Source organism: Magallana gigas, chromosome 3 (genome assembly GCF_963853765.1).
Source record: "Magallana gigas chromosome 3, xbMagGiga1.1, whole genome shotgun sequence".
Lineage (NCBI taxonomy): Eukaryota > Metazoa > Mollusca > Bivalvia > Ostreida > Ostreidae > Magallana > Magallana gigas.
Genome location: NC_088855.1, coordinates 45,227,678 through 45,245,499, shown reverse-complemented (window position 1 = coordinate 45,245,499; position 17,822 = coordinate 45,227,678). Strand labels below are relative to the sequence as shown.

Genomic DNA, 17,822 nt, shown 5'->3' with positions numbered 1-17,822 from the left:
TCGATCAATAATCATGACACAATTTTCATTTATTCCCTCCCAATGGAGATTTCAGACTAAATGTGTCATAAAAAAACAACACACCACATTATTACAAGTATAAATTCCATGACCGATTGCCCATTCATCTATAAGTCGTTGCATATTAGATTCTTTGATTCAAAATATCAGTAAATTAGAGAATCAAATTGTGTATTTGTATATATGGAAAATGTTAAGGAAGAATAATTTACCAGAAGAATAATTTATCTCAATAACACTCATCATAAACTGTTACTCTCTGATCAAAACTCGATTATCGATATGATCATTAATTAGATACAGTGAAAACAAAAGATTAATCAATGAGTACCCCAATCAGCATAAAAACAATACATGGTAAGTAATTAACAGTAATTATTATGTCGATGTCTTAATGAGTCACCCAGTCCACACAGGTAAACAAACTGTACATACATCACCTGGCATACAGTACTCTCACCTAGTACTAGTACTAACGAAATATACTTCTTGGGTATTATAAATAACGGAGACATGGTCAATGCAAATCACAATCAACTCTCACTCTCCAATAAAATATATTTCGAAACATAATTACAAGTATACGATGGAGGCTCAGAAAGTTAAAAAACCTGTCGGGGGGAAGCTGTTGAAACAGTTTTCTGTCCGTGAGGGTGCAATTCCAATGGTCGGCAAAAAGGTAAAAAAAAAAAAAAAGTGGATAAATTAATTCAGACTAACTGATGTTAATTAAAATTGATGCTTATATACGTGCAAAGAGTCTACGATTTTTACAAATCTTATTGCCATTCAGTAATTATCCTGCTTGTCTCTTAATAGAAACCAAATAGACTTTGATTTTGAATATATATAAAAAATATTTTCTTATTTCTATACAGGCCAACAAACCAGTCACAGAAAAGAGGAGAAGGGACAGGATCAACAAATGTCTGGTCCAGTTGAAGAACATCGTGATGAGAGCCACAGGCAAAGACGTGAGTCATTTTCTTAAGCAATCATTCCTATCAATTCAAAAGTGCAATTTTTTTATAGTAATATTGTCTTCATAAATGTATGATGATAATGTCATGACGTTTTGTTGATGATTATTTTTTTGTTTTACAGGAAAAACGATTTGCAAAAATGGAGAAGGCTGATATTTTAGAAATGACGATCGGTCACTTGATTGAGATGCATCAGCAGAATATCGGTAAGTGTTGATACTTTCTAAGTGGATATTTACATATTCTATATCTTTGTTATAAATATCAGATGAATTGTAAATAACTTTATGTCGTCTTATGATAGAGTTACAACGACGTGCATACTATGCCGACTCGGTGAGACTATTTTGTATCCTGGTTGTGAGTATATTCTATGGTAATGAAAATAATAAAAACTATGACAAACGTTTTATGTGTTTTCATCTTATATTCCAATATTCTAGGTAAACGTTTTGTGGACCACTGGGGCATTGCTACACCGGGCACAGAAAATCCGTCTGATCCGTTCAGTTGCACCAGAAGAACACAAGCTGTAGACAACCCACAAGAAGTTCGTACCAACACTAATCAGAGTTTTTACCCGGGTCATCTTTTCCCGACCCCTGCCTACAAGTGTGGGTACAGCGGCGAGAGAGCCATCAAGGACGTCAAATTCGAAGCAGACGATTACATGGAGTCGGACAGCATCATGTGTGGCTCTGCATCACGTGTGTTCGTATTTGGTGAAGATGACACCGCCACAAGAAGTGAGAAGATGAGAGGTTTGAAAGAACTTTCCCCATATGACCACGATTCGCCCAAAGAATGGATCCACCCCTCCCACACCAATAAACCTCTGTTTACCTCTACCCCAGTCGAATTTAGTGCTGCTAAACCCATCAGGACCTCTACACCCCTCGGTCTCCCGTCCCTGTCCAAGGGATTCCTCTCCCCCGAAGAACTGATCATGTCTGGAAGATACGACATTAATCTAAACACATCTCCGGATCTCCGAGTCCGTCTGTTTACCAGTAGCGAGGAATCGTCTGATGGAAGCCTAGAGAGAAGATCTTATTCTGGATATTCCATATCATCGTCATCAGGAAGCAGTGGCGGATCCAACGGAGAAAATGGAGTCTGGAGGCCATGGTGAAAGTGAAGATCCGAGAACTGATATATTGCATTTGTAAAGACTTGAATTGTATATATTTGTACATAGCTATTTATTTGATAAGAAATAATAGGAATTACACATATGTATGCGACAAACGAGTAAGAAATCATATAAGTGTGTGCTTGGTATGATTGACTTTGTTGGAATAATAAATAAATTAGATATATAAACATGTACCTTGTACATATCAAAAGTTTGAATTTCATTTCTTTGCAGAACAAAAACAAACTGCATAGCAGGTTCTTTGATAAAATAAATATGAATTTTACAAGTCCTGCTAGATACCGTCGTAATTACATGGAAGGCATCGGTAGCAATTATATATAGTAATACATGTAAAGAATGCAGAAAAAGTTAACCATGAAAATATTATTTCTAGATCAAAATTATGAACCATGCCTAGGTTCAGATACAATCAATGCAACTTACTAATATTTACCGTATAGTTAACATCGGAGTGAGATGATATAGTAGCAGTGAAAGAATTAGGATGGATGGGGAAGATATAACCTTCAGTTTTACTAGTTTTAGTGACTGTGAACATGGTGAAGGTTATACATGCAGTTGCTGGATGATTCAGGAATAGTTCGCTTTTTCACAAATAGGGCGGATCAATATAAATCAAGACAATATAAGTATATTTATTATAAAAGTGTAGATTTTATGAATATGTATCATGTGTATTTGTAACACTTATCCCGAAACTTTCCTTTCTTTGATGTGTATAAAATAGGGCGGCGAAACCTTCCCTCGTCCTTACACCTAATTTCTACTAGTTTTTTAAGAGCTGAAATTCCAACTGGTTTCGCTTAGGTAAACCTGCGGCAGGTGCGTTCTTTTAGATTTCCCCGCCAAGCATTCACTGTTTTACTTCCGGGTAAATACACAAGAGTTCTACGTCACAATTTATGTGCACAATAATATTCATGGCATGACAAACATAGCAGTCGAGATGGAGGAGCCCTTTACGAATGACAGAGAATCGTTTCAGCGGTTCCTGGCAGCATTTTGTAAACGCATCAACGACAATGAAGACGATAGTGACTTTTTACCATTTAGACCTCCCAACCGTCATTTAACACTAGAGGAATTACAAGGGGAATGTTTTGATTGGAGTTTGCGTTACTTGGGATTACAGTGAGTTTGATCCAATTGTGTTTTGTGCAAGTGCATAGATGTAACCCGGAGAGCTTGTCATTTCACAGGTGTTTTTTGTAACAGTCGGTCTGTAGTAGGAAGTTAAGCTTGCAGAACTGATAAGTTTATTTTCAACTCCACTCAATATTCATAAAAAATTCAATCCGTCATAGGGTCCTTTTGCATAAGAAGCTATTGGAATGAGAACTATGAAAATAATGTCCTTTTAATTTGCAAGCATAATAAAATTCATCCAGTGTTTCATTGAAGTATAATAGTGGAACCGTGCATATTAGTACCTCCAAACATAAATTCCCTTTGTTTGTAGTGTAGGCCCTATATATGCGGTGACCATGCAATGTTCTGATGTTAGTGAGATTGGGTGACATTCTTGCCTGTTACAAATAGAGTGTTAACATGATATCCTAGAACATATTTGTTGATTTGGCTCAAACAAGGAAGAAGAACATGCCATAACAATATAATTAAAAAAAAATAACAATATTTATTCAACTGCATGTTTTAAACAAAGTATGGTCAAAGTTTATGTATAGATTTAGTATAGGTCCAGTCTAGTGGGATTATCGAGGTACACTTCTGTTTTCTGCTATATCCGTCAATACACTTTACATAAAGAATCGTGCACATAGCGTCATACTTCTTTATGTTTATCAGGGTGGGGTGCAGTGTGTTATAGCTTGGATGTCCCCATGGTCTTTTGATTTGCAGATTCAACATATATATATCTGTATTCTTTATCACTCCAAGTTGTTGTCTTCTCAGTAGCAGTTAAGGCTTAAATTAAGGCTTCTCTTTAGAATAAGTATGTATGAAATTGATCAAATAACCTGTCTTTTGCAAATGATTTGAGAACCAGTTGTCTTTGCAAATTGTGAGCAAGTTTGATGAGATATTAAAATAAGAATTAAATATTAGAATAACTCCATGACCAGCTTTTAAATAATTCCAGAAATCTATAGGTGTAACGATCATTCTCGTGTAGAACTGTCAGATGGAGAATCCTTTGGACCACACATTAAATTGCATTGATTGATTTTGAACTTATCAAATTATGATATTTAACTGATTGATTTTGAACTTATCAAATTATGATGTATAAGTATAATTGAATAATTGTAATTCAAATTTTATTTGTCCTTACTTCCCATTTCATTTTCTCCACTAGGTATCCACATATAAAAATTCTGTTGTGGGGCTAGGTGGGTGAGGAAGAAGATAATAGCAGCTTTACTATTTACCTTGTTAATTGTTTTCACTGAACATTTACTGATCATTGAGCTATTTCTGAGGATTCAACTTGTATATCAAATTGTTTCCTAATTTGGGCACATTAAAGCTCAGAAAAGGTCACATTTGAAATCATCAGCATTTTATTAATACATATATTGTAAATGAAATATTGCATTGCAGTTTTTGAAACAAACAAAACTGAGTCTGTTTGTGCATAATTATACGAGCGTACAGAGATATGCCACTTTGAAGGGGGATTTCCTGTGTATTTAGAGATCCTTACACTCAGTTTCCCCCGTAAAAGGAAGAGGAATATGAGACACCTTTTGACAAGCAATCCAGCAGTTGCTATTTATATCCTTGATATTGACCTGAACATATTTCCATTCTGCTTTAATTAACAGCCAAGAAATTGCAGTCACTATTTATCTGAAGAGAATTATACAGTATGTCTACAATTGTCAAGTGAAATAAGGCTTGGCAAGCTGGTGTACTAATTTTCTGTGTCAAGAAGTAGATAATTTTTTGCTTGCTCGGGGCAGGTGCTTGTCCTGATTTACTGGTGTAGACTGTAAAATATATGTAGGGTCAGTGCTCTTAATAGTTGAAAAGCAAGGTACATATTTACATGTATATGGCAGTAGTGAAGCTGCATTAGTGCTGGCTTTTTACATCAATTGTCCAACTTTGATAACAAAGCAAGAATTTTGTAGTTATTCAGTCAATACCTAAAGTTCAAAAAGTTATATGGTTCAATTTTAATGCTCATTTTGAAAATGGCTATATCAAAACAAGAATATTTCAAATTCAAAATTTGTTAATGCTTCCGAATTTAATGAAGCTCTTCATATTTTGATATGGATATGTCATAAAGTTGAAGTGCACATTTATGCAATGTATTTAACACTTAGGTATGCAGACAGCTTATTGTGTGCAATGGACTTTGGAACAGTATTACAGTAAAGATTTTAACACTTTCCAATTTCATTAAGAGATATATTTAGATCAAAATGCTGATAATCTAGTTTCAAGAACAAGTTGCAAATTTAAATTAGAAATGCAACTTCAGATTCGTAAGCATTCTGAATTCTGAATTCATAAGCAAGCAAGGTAGTAATTTATTTTGGGCCTTTATGTTTGATGCAATACTTGCAAAATGCAGCACCATGCAATTGTTAATTTGTGTAAAAAATTACCTAATAAAAACATAAAATATATTAATTAGTTTCCAAATATATCCACCAACAGCCATATAAATTCAGTTTTCATCTCCAACAAGTCATCTGCTTTTTGTTTTAGAAGGTCCTTAGCTTCAAGTTCTATCTGCAAAAATTGAAAGGAAAATCACTGATCGTTCAATAAACATGAATGAATAATTTTGAATTGTTAAGTTCGAGGAGATGGTTTTCATTCTGTGGTACTAAATCAATACCTGTACTGGTAAAGTCATAGCCATTTTACAAGCTAGGCTGTGCTATGTGAGTAAAATCAATGAAGTAGGATATTGTTTTATTCTGTAGTTTCCTTATGTTTCTTCTCAACAGGTTTTATCTTTTTGTCTGTCCGTATGTTTATCTGTTACAAAATATTGAGATCTCTTGGAAAGTTTCCCTATCAGAAGTTTTGACATTTGTTAGACATTTGCTATTTTCATTCTCCTGCACTGGACCATAGCCTAGCATGAAGGGAAAAAAAGGTTTAAATTTCGGATGAGCAAATTATGCAGAGGTAGGAGATGTACTGAGGGGATCAGAAGTTTTAATCAAGAACATATCTGCCGACCTACTTTGTAGATTATTTCCAATGTTTATACAGATAAAATAAAGGACTCCTTTGACCCTAACCTCAGATTTTTTTTTTCAAACCAGCAGCTCTTCAAAGAAGATTAGAGAGCAAGGCATTGGAGTCATGCCTAATGTTTATCGCACATGGAGATCTTGAAGTAATAGATTTCAAGGGCATATGTTTTTTGATGGATCATCCAAAACTTTTTTGGATATGTACATTCAGTAGTACGTATACAAGTATACGGAAAATCACTAATGGGTTAAATAAATCTGATGTCCAGAATCTCACTGTGAAAGTTTTTGCATAAAAGTGTGAAGAAATTATAAATTCTGTTCAACTTCAAAGTAACACATGAATCAAACCACTGCTCTTTGTGTATACCCCCTGCTGAGCATATTTGTATCTCTGGTTCTTGAGGGGTGTAGATGTGCATGACCTCAAAGTTTACTACAACCAAGTGCAGGGAGTGGAGGTACCTATCTCCCCATAAATTCAGAGCCTTGTATACCTTTCCATTTACATAATGGATCTGGTTTCAATATTTGGAGCTTGGTTAAGGAGGCATTTGTTAGTGATTGCAATACATCAGAACAGAGTAAAGTTTGTATAGCAAATCAGAGATTAACCCTTGATCTTTTTAGGGGGTATGAAGTTTATATTGAATTTGGGGGCATATTAGGTACCAGTATTCCCCCAGATAAATGTCCTCTTATTTAAGCTTTGAATATAGTCATGAACAGACCCAAAAATGGCTGTTTCAATGGAATATTTTAAAAATCAAAATAACATTCAACTGTACTTAATTAACAAACAAAACATAGGCAAGCATGCATGAGTACTACTGTAACACAGTTAATCGGAGTCAATGATTTTACTCTTTGTTTGGTAGTTATACAGTTTAAAGAACACTAATAGAATTTTTAGTTCCGCAAAGGAAACGCACATGGTTATTGAGTTTCCTTAATTTTTGTCTGAATGGGTGGAAGAAGAGTTCAGCTGTTGCCACTTATGTAATGATGTCTCATTTCTGCTGCATATGGAGCTTAAACTAGAGTCTCTCAGTAAAAGTGTTCCACCAATGGGCTACCAAACCTATCCCATGTTTTCTCTTTATGGTTTTCGGTATTCCATGATTTTCTCCAACTTTCAACAAAATTATTTATGATATCTATGTATACATCTCATGTAAATTACCGGTACTGTTACACTAGAACATTTTATAGATGCCATTTTAAAAAGAGCTTTTAAAAAGGTGTTCATCTTAAAACACTTTTAAGTGCAGGTATTTTAGTTATGAAAATAAACTACCTTTACTTGCAATCCCTGCAGTGTAAGAACATTGTTAAGATTGCTTAATATATTATGCAGATGTGCATTGTTATGCATGTCCATGTACCAGTATGTGAATGAGTATGCATTACCCTAATGGATGTACATATTGGGTATATGTTCATATTTAAAGGGAATCCTATGATATTTGTCTGGTAATGTGTGAACAAATTGGTGAAAGCATTTATGTCGAAAGAACCCTCCCAATCATATTTAAGTTTTGTCGAATATCTCCATGTTTTATTTAATTAATACAATGATAGATTTTACACAAAAACAAATTTTTTGAATTTCTCATCCATTTCAGAAAATGCCCTCCCACACTAGCGGCAGCTATCACAAGAGAGGTATATGAACAGGCCAAGAAGATTGACTTCAGAGAGTTTGAAGAGAGACCTGAAGGCTCTAATGAAGTGGAAGCCAAGGAGGAGAACTCCAGTAATGAAATCCAGCGCCCAGAATCTGGTAGAGACTCCTCAGATCCATTCATGTCTTAATCACCAAAACATCCATCATAATTAGATTACACAACTTGCTCTTTGTTTTTCTGTTTTATGAGATAATTTGCCTCTCTTATCTTTCCTCATTTAATACATGTAGTTGTAAAGATTATTCTGTAGATATATCAGTAAAGCAAAGTGATTACAATGTACTAGTGAAAAGCTGCAGATGTGATAAAAAGGAAATTTTAATTGCTTTCCTTTGATGTCAAATTCATATGGGTATATATTATTCTGTTATAAACGAGAAAAAAATCATGTAGGGAAACATATTAAAGTACATGTACTACAATGACACAGTGTATCTGCAACAGTCATATAATAAATAGAATAGATCATATAATGGGGAATTAATGCAGGAATAGATATTACATGTTGACTGAGGGAAAATATTACATGTTGATATTTGTTATTTCCTAGTACTGGATGCCTCCACACTGATGGAACACATCATTGATATGGTGGATGAGGTGTGCCAAAAGTGGAATAAAGACTTGCCAGTAATACCCATTCCAGCTCAGGTTCATGAGTGCTACCACTATGAAATCAAGAATACTCGAAGAAAAATGGAGGACAAGCATGTGATGCTCCAAGACATGAATACCTTATTTGATCTCAAGGTACAGGTACTAATGGTCAACCTCATAAATACTATCACACGCCCACAGAATAAAGTTACTGACTTCTGTTACTACGTAATTATCCAACGTACATTTCATTCCTGTTTGAGTTTAAATACTATTAAGAGATAGAGAAAGACAAAAATTACAGTGCAAGATATAGAAAAGTAATTAAAGGTTTTTTTTTCCAAGAGTGAGTCATTTCATTTGAATATACTTTCTTCTGGTTGTTAACATTTACATGGAGGCAGAAAAAAAGTACATCTGTGAATGTAAATTAGATCAATAATTCACATGGTGAGTTTGACAACCCATTGTTGTTTTGCAGGATTATCCCCAGCAGTCCTACTACAGTGTGTTTGATGGCCATGCTGGTATTGAAGCAGCTGTATATGCCGCCAATCACTTACATATACATCTGCCGACCTGTGAGAAGTTCTCCAGTGATCCAGAAGCTGCCCTCAAGTGTTCCTACAAAGCCACAGATGATTACTTCATTAGAAAAGCACAAAGAGAGGTGCAGTAGCCATATACATAGTTGGTTACCATCTTTAACATTTTTAGATATACCCTACTCTGATGGAGAGGGGCACTATACTGTTTTACCTGTGTGTCTGTCTATCCGTAACAAATTTTGGATGCATTTTTATCAGCAGCTATTAATTGCAGATGCTTAATATTTGAACACACTCTTTGTTAAAGTATGCCATATGGTGGGTTCATTTTTGTACCAATCAGACATAAGCTTCCTGTTAAATGACAACTTTGTTTATTTTTAGCCTAAATTTTCCATCAAATTTTTGTCAAAGATTTCTCATAAATTATTCATTACAGATGGTTGAAATTTAACACACTCTTTGTTTAGGCATGCCCTATAGTGGGAATCATTATTGAACAAAATCAATGTCAACTTCCTGTTAAATGACGACTTTGCTTTTTTGTATATTCACATCAGAATGGGGGAATCAGAGTGAGCATTGGCTCAAAGATATCTTGTTTCTAGTGTTTGTACCTATGCAATTAGTTAATAAGGAAAGATATTGGTACCATTTAAATCAGTAATCCAGCAAATGAATGGATTCCAAAAGCATACATGTATATATAAAATATTCTTGCATGTGATACATGGAAATTTAAGTTACCTCCCTTCGCATTTTTTAATTTTTGTTCTAAGACTTTTTTACACAATTCTTTTTGATAGGGAATAAAGAGTGGCTGTACGGGAGTGACTGTGTTTATTAGGGATAAGATGCTCTATCTGGCCTGGCTGGGAGACTCGCAGGCCTGTCTGGTCCGAGACGGCCATGCGCTGAGTATCATGAACCCGCACAAACCAGAGAGACAGGTAGACAGATTTGGAATCATACTTCTCCTCTATCTATCAAAATATTAAATTTGTCAATGATAAATTCACTCTCTTTGAAAATTCATGGCTTTCAAAAGTGAAGTTTATTTTACTGCTATTTATATGAATGCATATGAATTTCATTTCAGTTTGACTTTGATACTCAATTTGATAGATAATATTTGATGTAATGGACTCAAATGATACTTTAAAGGTGTAACAGACAGTGCCTGTTTTCATATTCAAAAAACAATATAAACAAGAAATTTTTCAGGATGAGAAAAGTCGTATAGAGGCTCTCGGTGGAGTTGTTCTGTACATGGGAACATGGCGCGTCAATGGCAATCTGGCCGTTTCAAGGGCAATAGGTAACCATGGAAACATAGCATGGGAAAACAGGGTCCAAACTAAGGATTGAAGTCTTTATTTTAATTTTTTTTGTAGTTTTCGATGAGTAGACATTTTTACCAGCTGTACTCAAGTAATTTTAGAAAGAATTTAAATGCAATACATGTATATTTAAAAAAAAAACAAGGAAGACTCAAATCCTTATTTTAGACTTTGTTTCCCTTTGATATTTACTGTGTCCTTGAAGTTATGTAATCTTATTTTGACAGGACGAGAGAGCTAGGATTGAACGCTTAGGAGGGTTTGTTCTTTGTGTCAGGGGCATTTGGAGGGTCAATGCCATTTTGTCTGTTGCGCGAGCTCTAGGTAAATAGTGTGGGAAGTGTCCGGTGGAGATTTCTTTTGCTGTGGCATTGACATCTAGTACAAGAAACATCATTGTATAAGTAGCAGCAGCTAAATCATGCTTAACTTACATGCTGTTATACTAACAACTAAATGTACTCCAGTTAATGAACAAATGGTATGAGGATAGGGAGAAGGAATAATGAAATTTTTTACTTATTTATTTCAAATGATAGATCTGGCTTATTAATAAATCTGTTGTGTTTGTGTGAAAAATTATATGGAGGAAGAAAAATGAAAACCACTGCTTATTTTATTATTTTGTAACAAACAATTACTGGTATTATGTAATTTGAAACCATAGGAAATATTGTTTGATTGGAGTTTAAACTATGAAGTTAATGACAAAACAGCACTGCACACTTAAAAAGTGACACACAGCTTTGTAGTATGACTGGAACTTAGCAAGCACTGTCACAGATATCAAGAAGTGGTTCAATTACAGTGCAAACAGCTCGTATTTACTTTTGGATAAGGAAATGCTGGTCTGTTAACTCAGTATGTCAAGGAAGTTATAGGATAATATTACATAATTTACATTGATTATTATTGATTCTGAGATACGCTTAATAACAAACTTTTGGGGTCAAGGTTATCAAATCAATTTACCCAGGGGTTTAAAAGAAAGGAATTTTTGTGGGCATGTAATCAGTTTTTGTTGCAGTATGTAGTTTGAATATACCGGTCCTGTATATCTTGGTCTTTATATAAGTATTTTTTCGAAAAGAATAATTCTCAAAGTTCAGTGAAGACAATAATAGCATTCTTGAAATGACTTGTAAATTGCAGTTTGACACCTTTTCTGTTGCATATCTGTTGAATATTTTATCATCTGTTTGTATATTTTGTACATAAATAGTATACATGCCTGTAGCTCACTTGCTTCAAGTAAAATTCACAGCAACTGATTTACCCTTTTATTTTTAAGTAGAATATGTAAAAGTAAAACAGTAGGAAAGAAAATAGAATTTGGGATTTGTTTCTTTTTCTACAAAAATGAATGAATATCATTTCTTATATTTCTTACAAATACTATTGTTATACATGTACTATTGTAAAAGAAAGATGTTTATGTGATCCTATCCATAAGCTTATAAATTGTTATCCATCTTTATACAAATATGTACTTATAAGTGCTTCGTATTTGACCATTTGCAATTGATTTCTATTTGAAGCCTAAGTAGTTTATACTTTACCAGAATTAGAGAATAATGAAACATAAATTCCTCTATATTTCTTATCTTCCGATATGTTTTCAGTACTGTATGTTGTCAGATAATTATAAAGATATATATCAGTAGCATACATAGTTCAATAATAAAAAAAAACTGCCATAAAAATGCTTTATGAATCATAAATATTATTAAAGTTTGTGTTTTTACAGGTGACTTGAACCAGAAGAAATTTATCTGCAGTGATGCAGACACAACGGTCATTGAGTTGGAGGGTACAGAGGATTACATCGTCTTGGCCTGTGATGGCATGTGGGACGGAATAACACAGGAAGACCTCCCTAGAATTGTGTACGACTATCTGCAGAAAACTAATGGAGACAAGTCTGGGGTAGCTCAGATGCTGGTAGAACTCGCAAAAGAAAACGGGTCCACGGACAATATTACTGTAGTGATAGTATTTCTCAGGGATAAAATAGCAGAGCCAGTTATCACGCCAGTTTTTTCATTTGATAAAGTGTCCAACTCTCAGGGAGATGATGAAGCGGATCATGTAGATGGCAAAGAAGACTGCAATGACTCTTCCGGGAAGAGGAATAACTCTGAAAATTCCTCTCCCAGTGGAAACACAAAGATTGATGTCAACCAGCAAAAGGATGCAGTGGATGAAAGTGAAGAACATCAACAGGAAACTCAGGATAAAGATAACTCAGTGAAACCAGAAAATACTCCTCTTCCAACAGATCTTGTACTTAAGAAAGAACCTGTTTTTATCATAGAAGACATTGTGCATCAGACTGTAGATGATCCTATTGCAGAAAATAAACCCAGGAGTCCTTCCCCTAGTCCTGTGTGTACAGAAACAGAAGATGATAAACCTGTAGTCTTTTCTATTTCCAAGGCGGTGACTCCCACAGAGACTGTTGCATCTTCTGTTTCCAGTGTTCAGAAAACAGGTAAAAGTTTACCAGATGGAATTGGATTGTCTGCTTTCTTGTCTTACTTGCCAAATCAGGGAAGTACTATATCGGAGTTTACATATGGATTACAGACCAACAGCAAGCCCGGTTCTGTACCAAAATCACTAGGTCCCTTACTTGAAGATTTGCCAATAGTTTCTAATTATGTTATTCAGGAGGAATTGTATAAAAAGAAAGAGTTAGGAAAGAAAAAACCAAAAAGAAATAAGAATCTAAAAAGTCGGGAACAGAATCGCGATGGTCATTATGTTGTCCCAAGAAGAAGCAAAAAAAAAATTGATGGAACTGCCCCAGTAGTGTGGGCCTTTGCTGGAAAGAACACAGCCTCTGTTCGAAATCATAGGCTGACCTCTCTCAGAAATTCCCAGAACTCCTCACGAGTAATCTTGTCCAATATCCTGAATAATGGCGCAGTTGATCCAAGCATTCCGTCACAAACTAGTTCAGACCTTAAGTTCCTAGAAAAAATTTCAAAATCAAAGCATTTCATTGAGTCTGAACAGCAGGGCTCAGAAGATTTTCCAATGCCTCATAATATTTTTGACTATCCTCTGTCCACCTTTACAGCCTCTTCCAATTTGAAAACTAAACCTACCTCATCCAACAAGTCCAGATCATCTCAAGCCACTCAGTTCAAAACTGATCCGAAAACTGTTCCCCCGTTTCATCAATCATGGCGTCCTCGAAAACTGTCCAAAATAAATGCATCATATGTCCTTACTGAACCCCCACCCACTCCTTTCTCCAACGTCAAGATTCATCCCTCATCGGATTGTCCCGATTAAACCAAATTATTTTTACTTGGTTATCCATCTTAATCCTTTGTGCATGCCTACAATCAGTTTGCAACGACTATCATGATATCATTGATAGCAATAATTTGATAATCAGATTCTTTTTTTTAAAAGTTTGCTCAGTTGATTACATATAGCAGAATTGTGTCCCTGAATTTATGTTCTTTTTTGTTAGTTATTGTCTGGACGTGTTTTCATGGAATTTGTAGAATTTTGTCAATTCTGTGATAAACAAATCATTGAACATGGAATCTAATAATTTATCCTCGTTTATTTTGATAGTTTACGAGAGGAAAAACAGCAGGTGATGTGTGTTTTTGTTTAGTTCTTTTGTTTGATGAGTGCTCTAATATGTTTTGTGTCTGTATTGGCAATGTCTTCCACTAATTAATAATTTGTGATTATGGAAAGGTGTAAATGGTTTAATATTGATGTGTAGCCAGGCAGCATTCAATAGAACCCAATGATGATGGAAACAGTTGGTGCTTTTTCAATTGTTCAGTACATGGGCTTTTCATGAGTATACTGGTATTATCAATGTTCGATGTTTTAATCAGTCATTTCTCTTAGTTTTCCAGTTTTTATTTTATCATCAATAAGGCACATATTGTCTAATCTATATGATCTCTCTCAGGCACTATGGTTAATCCTTACAATTATCATGCAATTTATTCTAGTCATGAGTACTTCTCTGTGTATTGTAAACCAAGTACATTATATTCTGTGCTAAAGTCTTATTTTCTGGTTTATATTACTTGATGAAGAAGAACTTATCATGTACAAGTAATTTCTGGGAATGAGCAGTCTTTTATTCATTTCCAATTATATATACAGTTTGCAGTGATAAATATCTGTGAACAAAGATTGCCGACAAATCGTACACATGTGATACCAGGTTTACAGTACATAGAGTAGTACATGTATAAATACATTGGTATTGGGATTAAATACAGGTACAAGCACTTGTTAAATAAGTAAACATAACATTTGAGTTTTTGTGTAATTAATCTCTAACTCTACAATTCATGTAGTAAATATATGAAGAACTAATTAATTGAATAGTATATAGAAGGGCTAATTTATTATGCAAATAGCAGTTTAAAGTCAAATAATTTGATGCATGTACCGGTATGTGATTTAAATGGCTCAAGGTTATTGATAGAACTTGAATACATCGGCAGGTATATAAAAGTAGATAGATTTTTAGTTATGTCAACTGAAGTGGATATAGGTCAGTATAGATAATCTGTGAATTAGATAAGCTGTAGCTGTTTAATATGTAATTATGTCAATACTTATGCATATACTGGAGTATTTGTAGCTCTATAACCTAACTTCATTTGTAACTTATATTATGTACCATTCTGATGGTGATGGATCGTGAATGAGAGATTCAAGAATTTGACTGTAAAAAGCAGACACATGGAAGTGTAATTTTGAAAAATAAATTATTTTTAATAATGAAAAAAGCAAATCATTCTTTTAAAATTTCAAACCCTGTTTTTTTTTGAAAGAGTATGAATGGCAAATTGAAAAAAAAAAATCACATTTTTTATATGTGTACAAATGCCTCTGAGAGGGCCTTATTGAATATTTTGAATGCTTTTTTAAAGTCTGTGACCGTTTGAGATCATAATACTGTTTACCAGTATTTTTAATTCTGAATAATTTTTGTACATGTCTCTTTAGATGATTCTTAAACTGAGAAAACTTATAGGATAATTGTTATTTTTCCTGTTATATGACTAGGTGTGACTAAATTTTATGGTAATAAAGTTTTTATTGCATTTATATCTAAAGATATGATAATATACAGATATCAAACAGTAAAACTAAATATTAATTTTAAAAAGTGGGGGGGGGGGCAAGTATTTCTTTTTAATACTTTGCTACATAGTGAATAATTGGTGAAACTATGAATTTAATAATTCAGCTATATTCAGTATTTTTATTGAATATGAAAAATGTCTTTGATATCAGTCTTTGAATCAGTTCACTATTTTATTTTCTCATGAAATCGTCACGATCCCATGTCCTCTTTTTTTCAATCATTATTTTTATATTGATGTTTAATGTATTCATTATATTGTATAACAAAAACTTGTATTTTAAATGGAGAGGGATATACCTGTATATTGGTCTATATATATGACATATTCCTAAATATAGGTCAATGAATTTTGGTGCAAATTTATAATCATTAACTGTTTAATATTTACCAGGTAGTCAGAAGATAAATAAAATCAGAAATGTATGCATCATTTGGAGGGTATCATATTTTTATCCTCTACCCTTCCCTCGCCATCTCTACTGGAATTTCTTTTTTAGAAGTTTTGATACCATTTTGAACCAATTGCAAATTCTCAGGCCTTTCCGGCAGGCTCGGAAAAACACCTCAAATGTATTAACATTACCGCATTTTAGAATTTTATACAAAATGGAGTCGCTTCCTATCAAAATAAGTATCAGCTAGACAGCCTTGTAAGTCGCTTCTGTGTTATATTTTAGGGTATATCATTTACTTTAATGAAGTCTAGCTTACATCTCAACAGATTGTAAAATGTGTTCTATTTATATCAAGTTTTATAAAAAAAGGGGGGGGGGGGTGTTGTCATGGACGCCTAGGTAATACATTCGAGGTGTAACTGTTTTTCTGAGCCTGCCGGAAAGGCCCGAGAAGTTGCGATTGCATTTTGAACTAATTTTAAAACAAATATTTTTGCCTACAATCAATAAAAACCCATTTTTAAGCTTAAAAAGATTAATGATAGCCAGTTTATTCAATTTTGAGGTTTGATATTGGAGTTGTCTGTAAGGTTTTTGTCCAATGATATTCTGTTGACTGTTTTTGTGTTTGTGTTATATTTCTGCTGATTTATTTGTTATGTTTGATTGATGTGATGTTGTTTGGATGTTTAAAAAAGACCATGTATAATATACATGTACCTGTAGCTTTTGGAGACCTTATAGCCATTTTGTTATTGTTATTTTCTGTATACACCTGCAACAGTTATACACAATAAATACTCTAATACAATCAGTGGGACTTATTTGTTTCGTTTGGAAGGAAGATCGGTACATATTTCAATGTTTTATGTAGAATAAGTTTTAACATTCTGATCTAAAAATCAATCTGACCTTTACTTGTGAATGACCATGACCTTTTCAAGTACATGTATTTATCATTTACGTTGACCTTGAGTTTTCAGTTTGTTGTACAAAGTCTGTCTTTTAGCTCAAAAATAAAAACATTTTGGCAGAAGGACAGAAGTATTTAATATGCCATTTAAACAAAACAGAAATGCGGAGGGGAGGGGGGTAATACCTATTTTAATATCAACAGATCATAGAGTTACCTTTCTTGGCTGAGAGCAGTTATACCTTTAAACAGCATGTCACATATTCAACATTTTGTCCACAATTCAGATTAAATATATGGAGTAAGTAAATACTGATTGAGATTCCATAAGTAGTTTCTAGATAAATGTTAACAGATTTAGTCGTTAAAGAGTTTACCTAAACCGTTCCACCACCATGAAATACATACAGGCCCATTACAGGGCACTATGGAAAGAAAATTTGTTCTTACATTGACAATAGGAAGTATTTAATTGACATGTTTTGTTTAACTTCGGTCTTTAAAATTCTCCAGAAGCATCTTATTGAGAAGGTCTGCAAACGAAAATCAATCTGTCTTCTTAAAGATGTACAAAAAGGGAGCCTCTCGAGATGTTTGCTACAGTATAATGTTCGCTATCGTACCCTCCTTTCCTTATCTGAAAATTCCTTTTGTCATCATTCCGGACACATGTACTGTACGAAAGCGATGATGATATTTAACGAATGACAACTTGTCGAGGAATAAAGATAGCTCATAGCACGTCGGTTAACATTAAACGTCGCAAAAGGATTCAACATTGAAAATAATTTCTAAGATACACGATGTCTATGCCAAACACCGTCTAGTTTTGTGTCTAATAAAGGACTGAAAATCAT

The 17,822-nt window shown here is 34.0% G+C and overlaps 2 protein-coding genes across 3 annotated transcripts; both read left to right on the top strand.

Moving 5' to 3' along the window:
* The first annotated feature begins 618 nt into the window (after positions 1-618).
* LOC117680718 (uncharacterized) lies at positions 619-2,338 on the top strand. The gene is made up of 4 exons (XM_034443111.2): positions 619-700; positions 900-995; positions 1,126-1,210; positions 1,448-2,338. Exons 1-4 carry the CDS (start codon positions 686-688, stop codon positions 2,134-2,136), a joined length of 885 nt encoding a protein of 294 aa, XP_034299002.2. The 5' UTR covers positions 619-685; the 3' UTR covers positions 2,137-2,338.
* A 722-nt stretch (positions 2,339-3,060) lies between these two features.
* Positions 3,061-16,735, top strand: LOC105327844 (protein phosphatase 1F). Of its 2 annotated transcripts, none has more exons than XM_011428490.4 (7): positions 3,061-3,294; positions 7,970-8,127; positions 8,583-8,782; positions 9,111-9,299; positions 9,984-10,127; positions 10,745-10,841; positions 12,265-16,735. In XM_011428490.4, the coding sequence occupies exons 1-7, from the start codon at positions 3,089-3,091 to the stop codon at positions 13,815-13,817; spliced, it is 2,547 nt and encodes an 848-aa protein (XP_011426792.3). In that variant the 5' UTR covers positions 3,061-3,088; the 3' UTR covers positions 13,818-16,735. The 2 variants fall into 2 exon arrangements, with proteins under 2 accessions (XP_011426792.3, XP_011426793.3); XM_011428491.4 differs by lacking the exon at positions 10,745-10,841 and adding an exon at positions 10,402-10,495.
* The last annotated feature ends 1,087 nt before the right edge of the window (positions 16,736-17,822 follow it).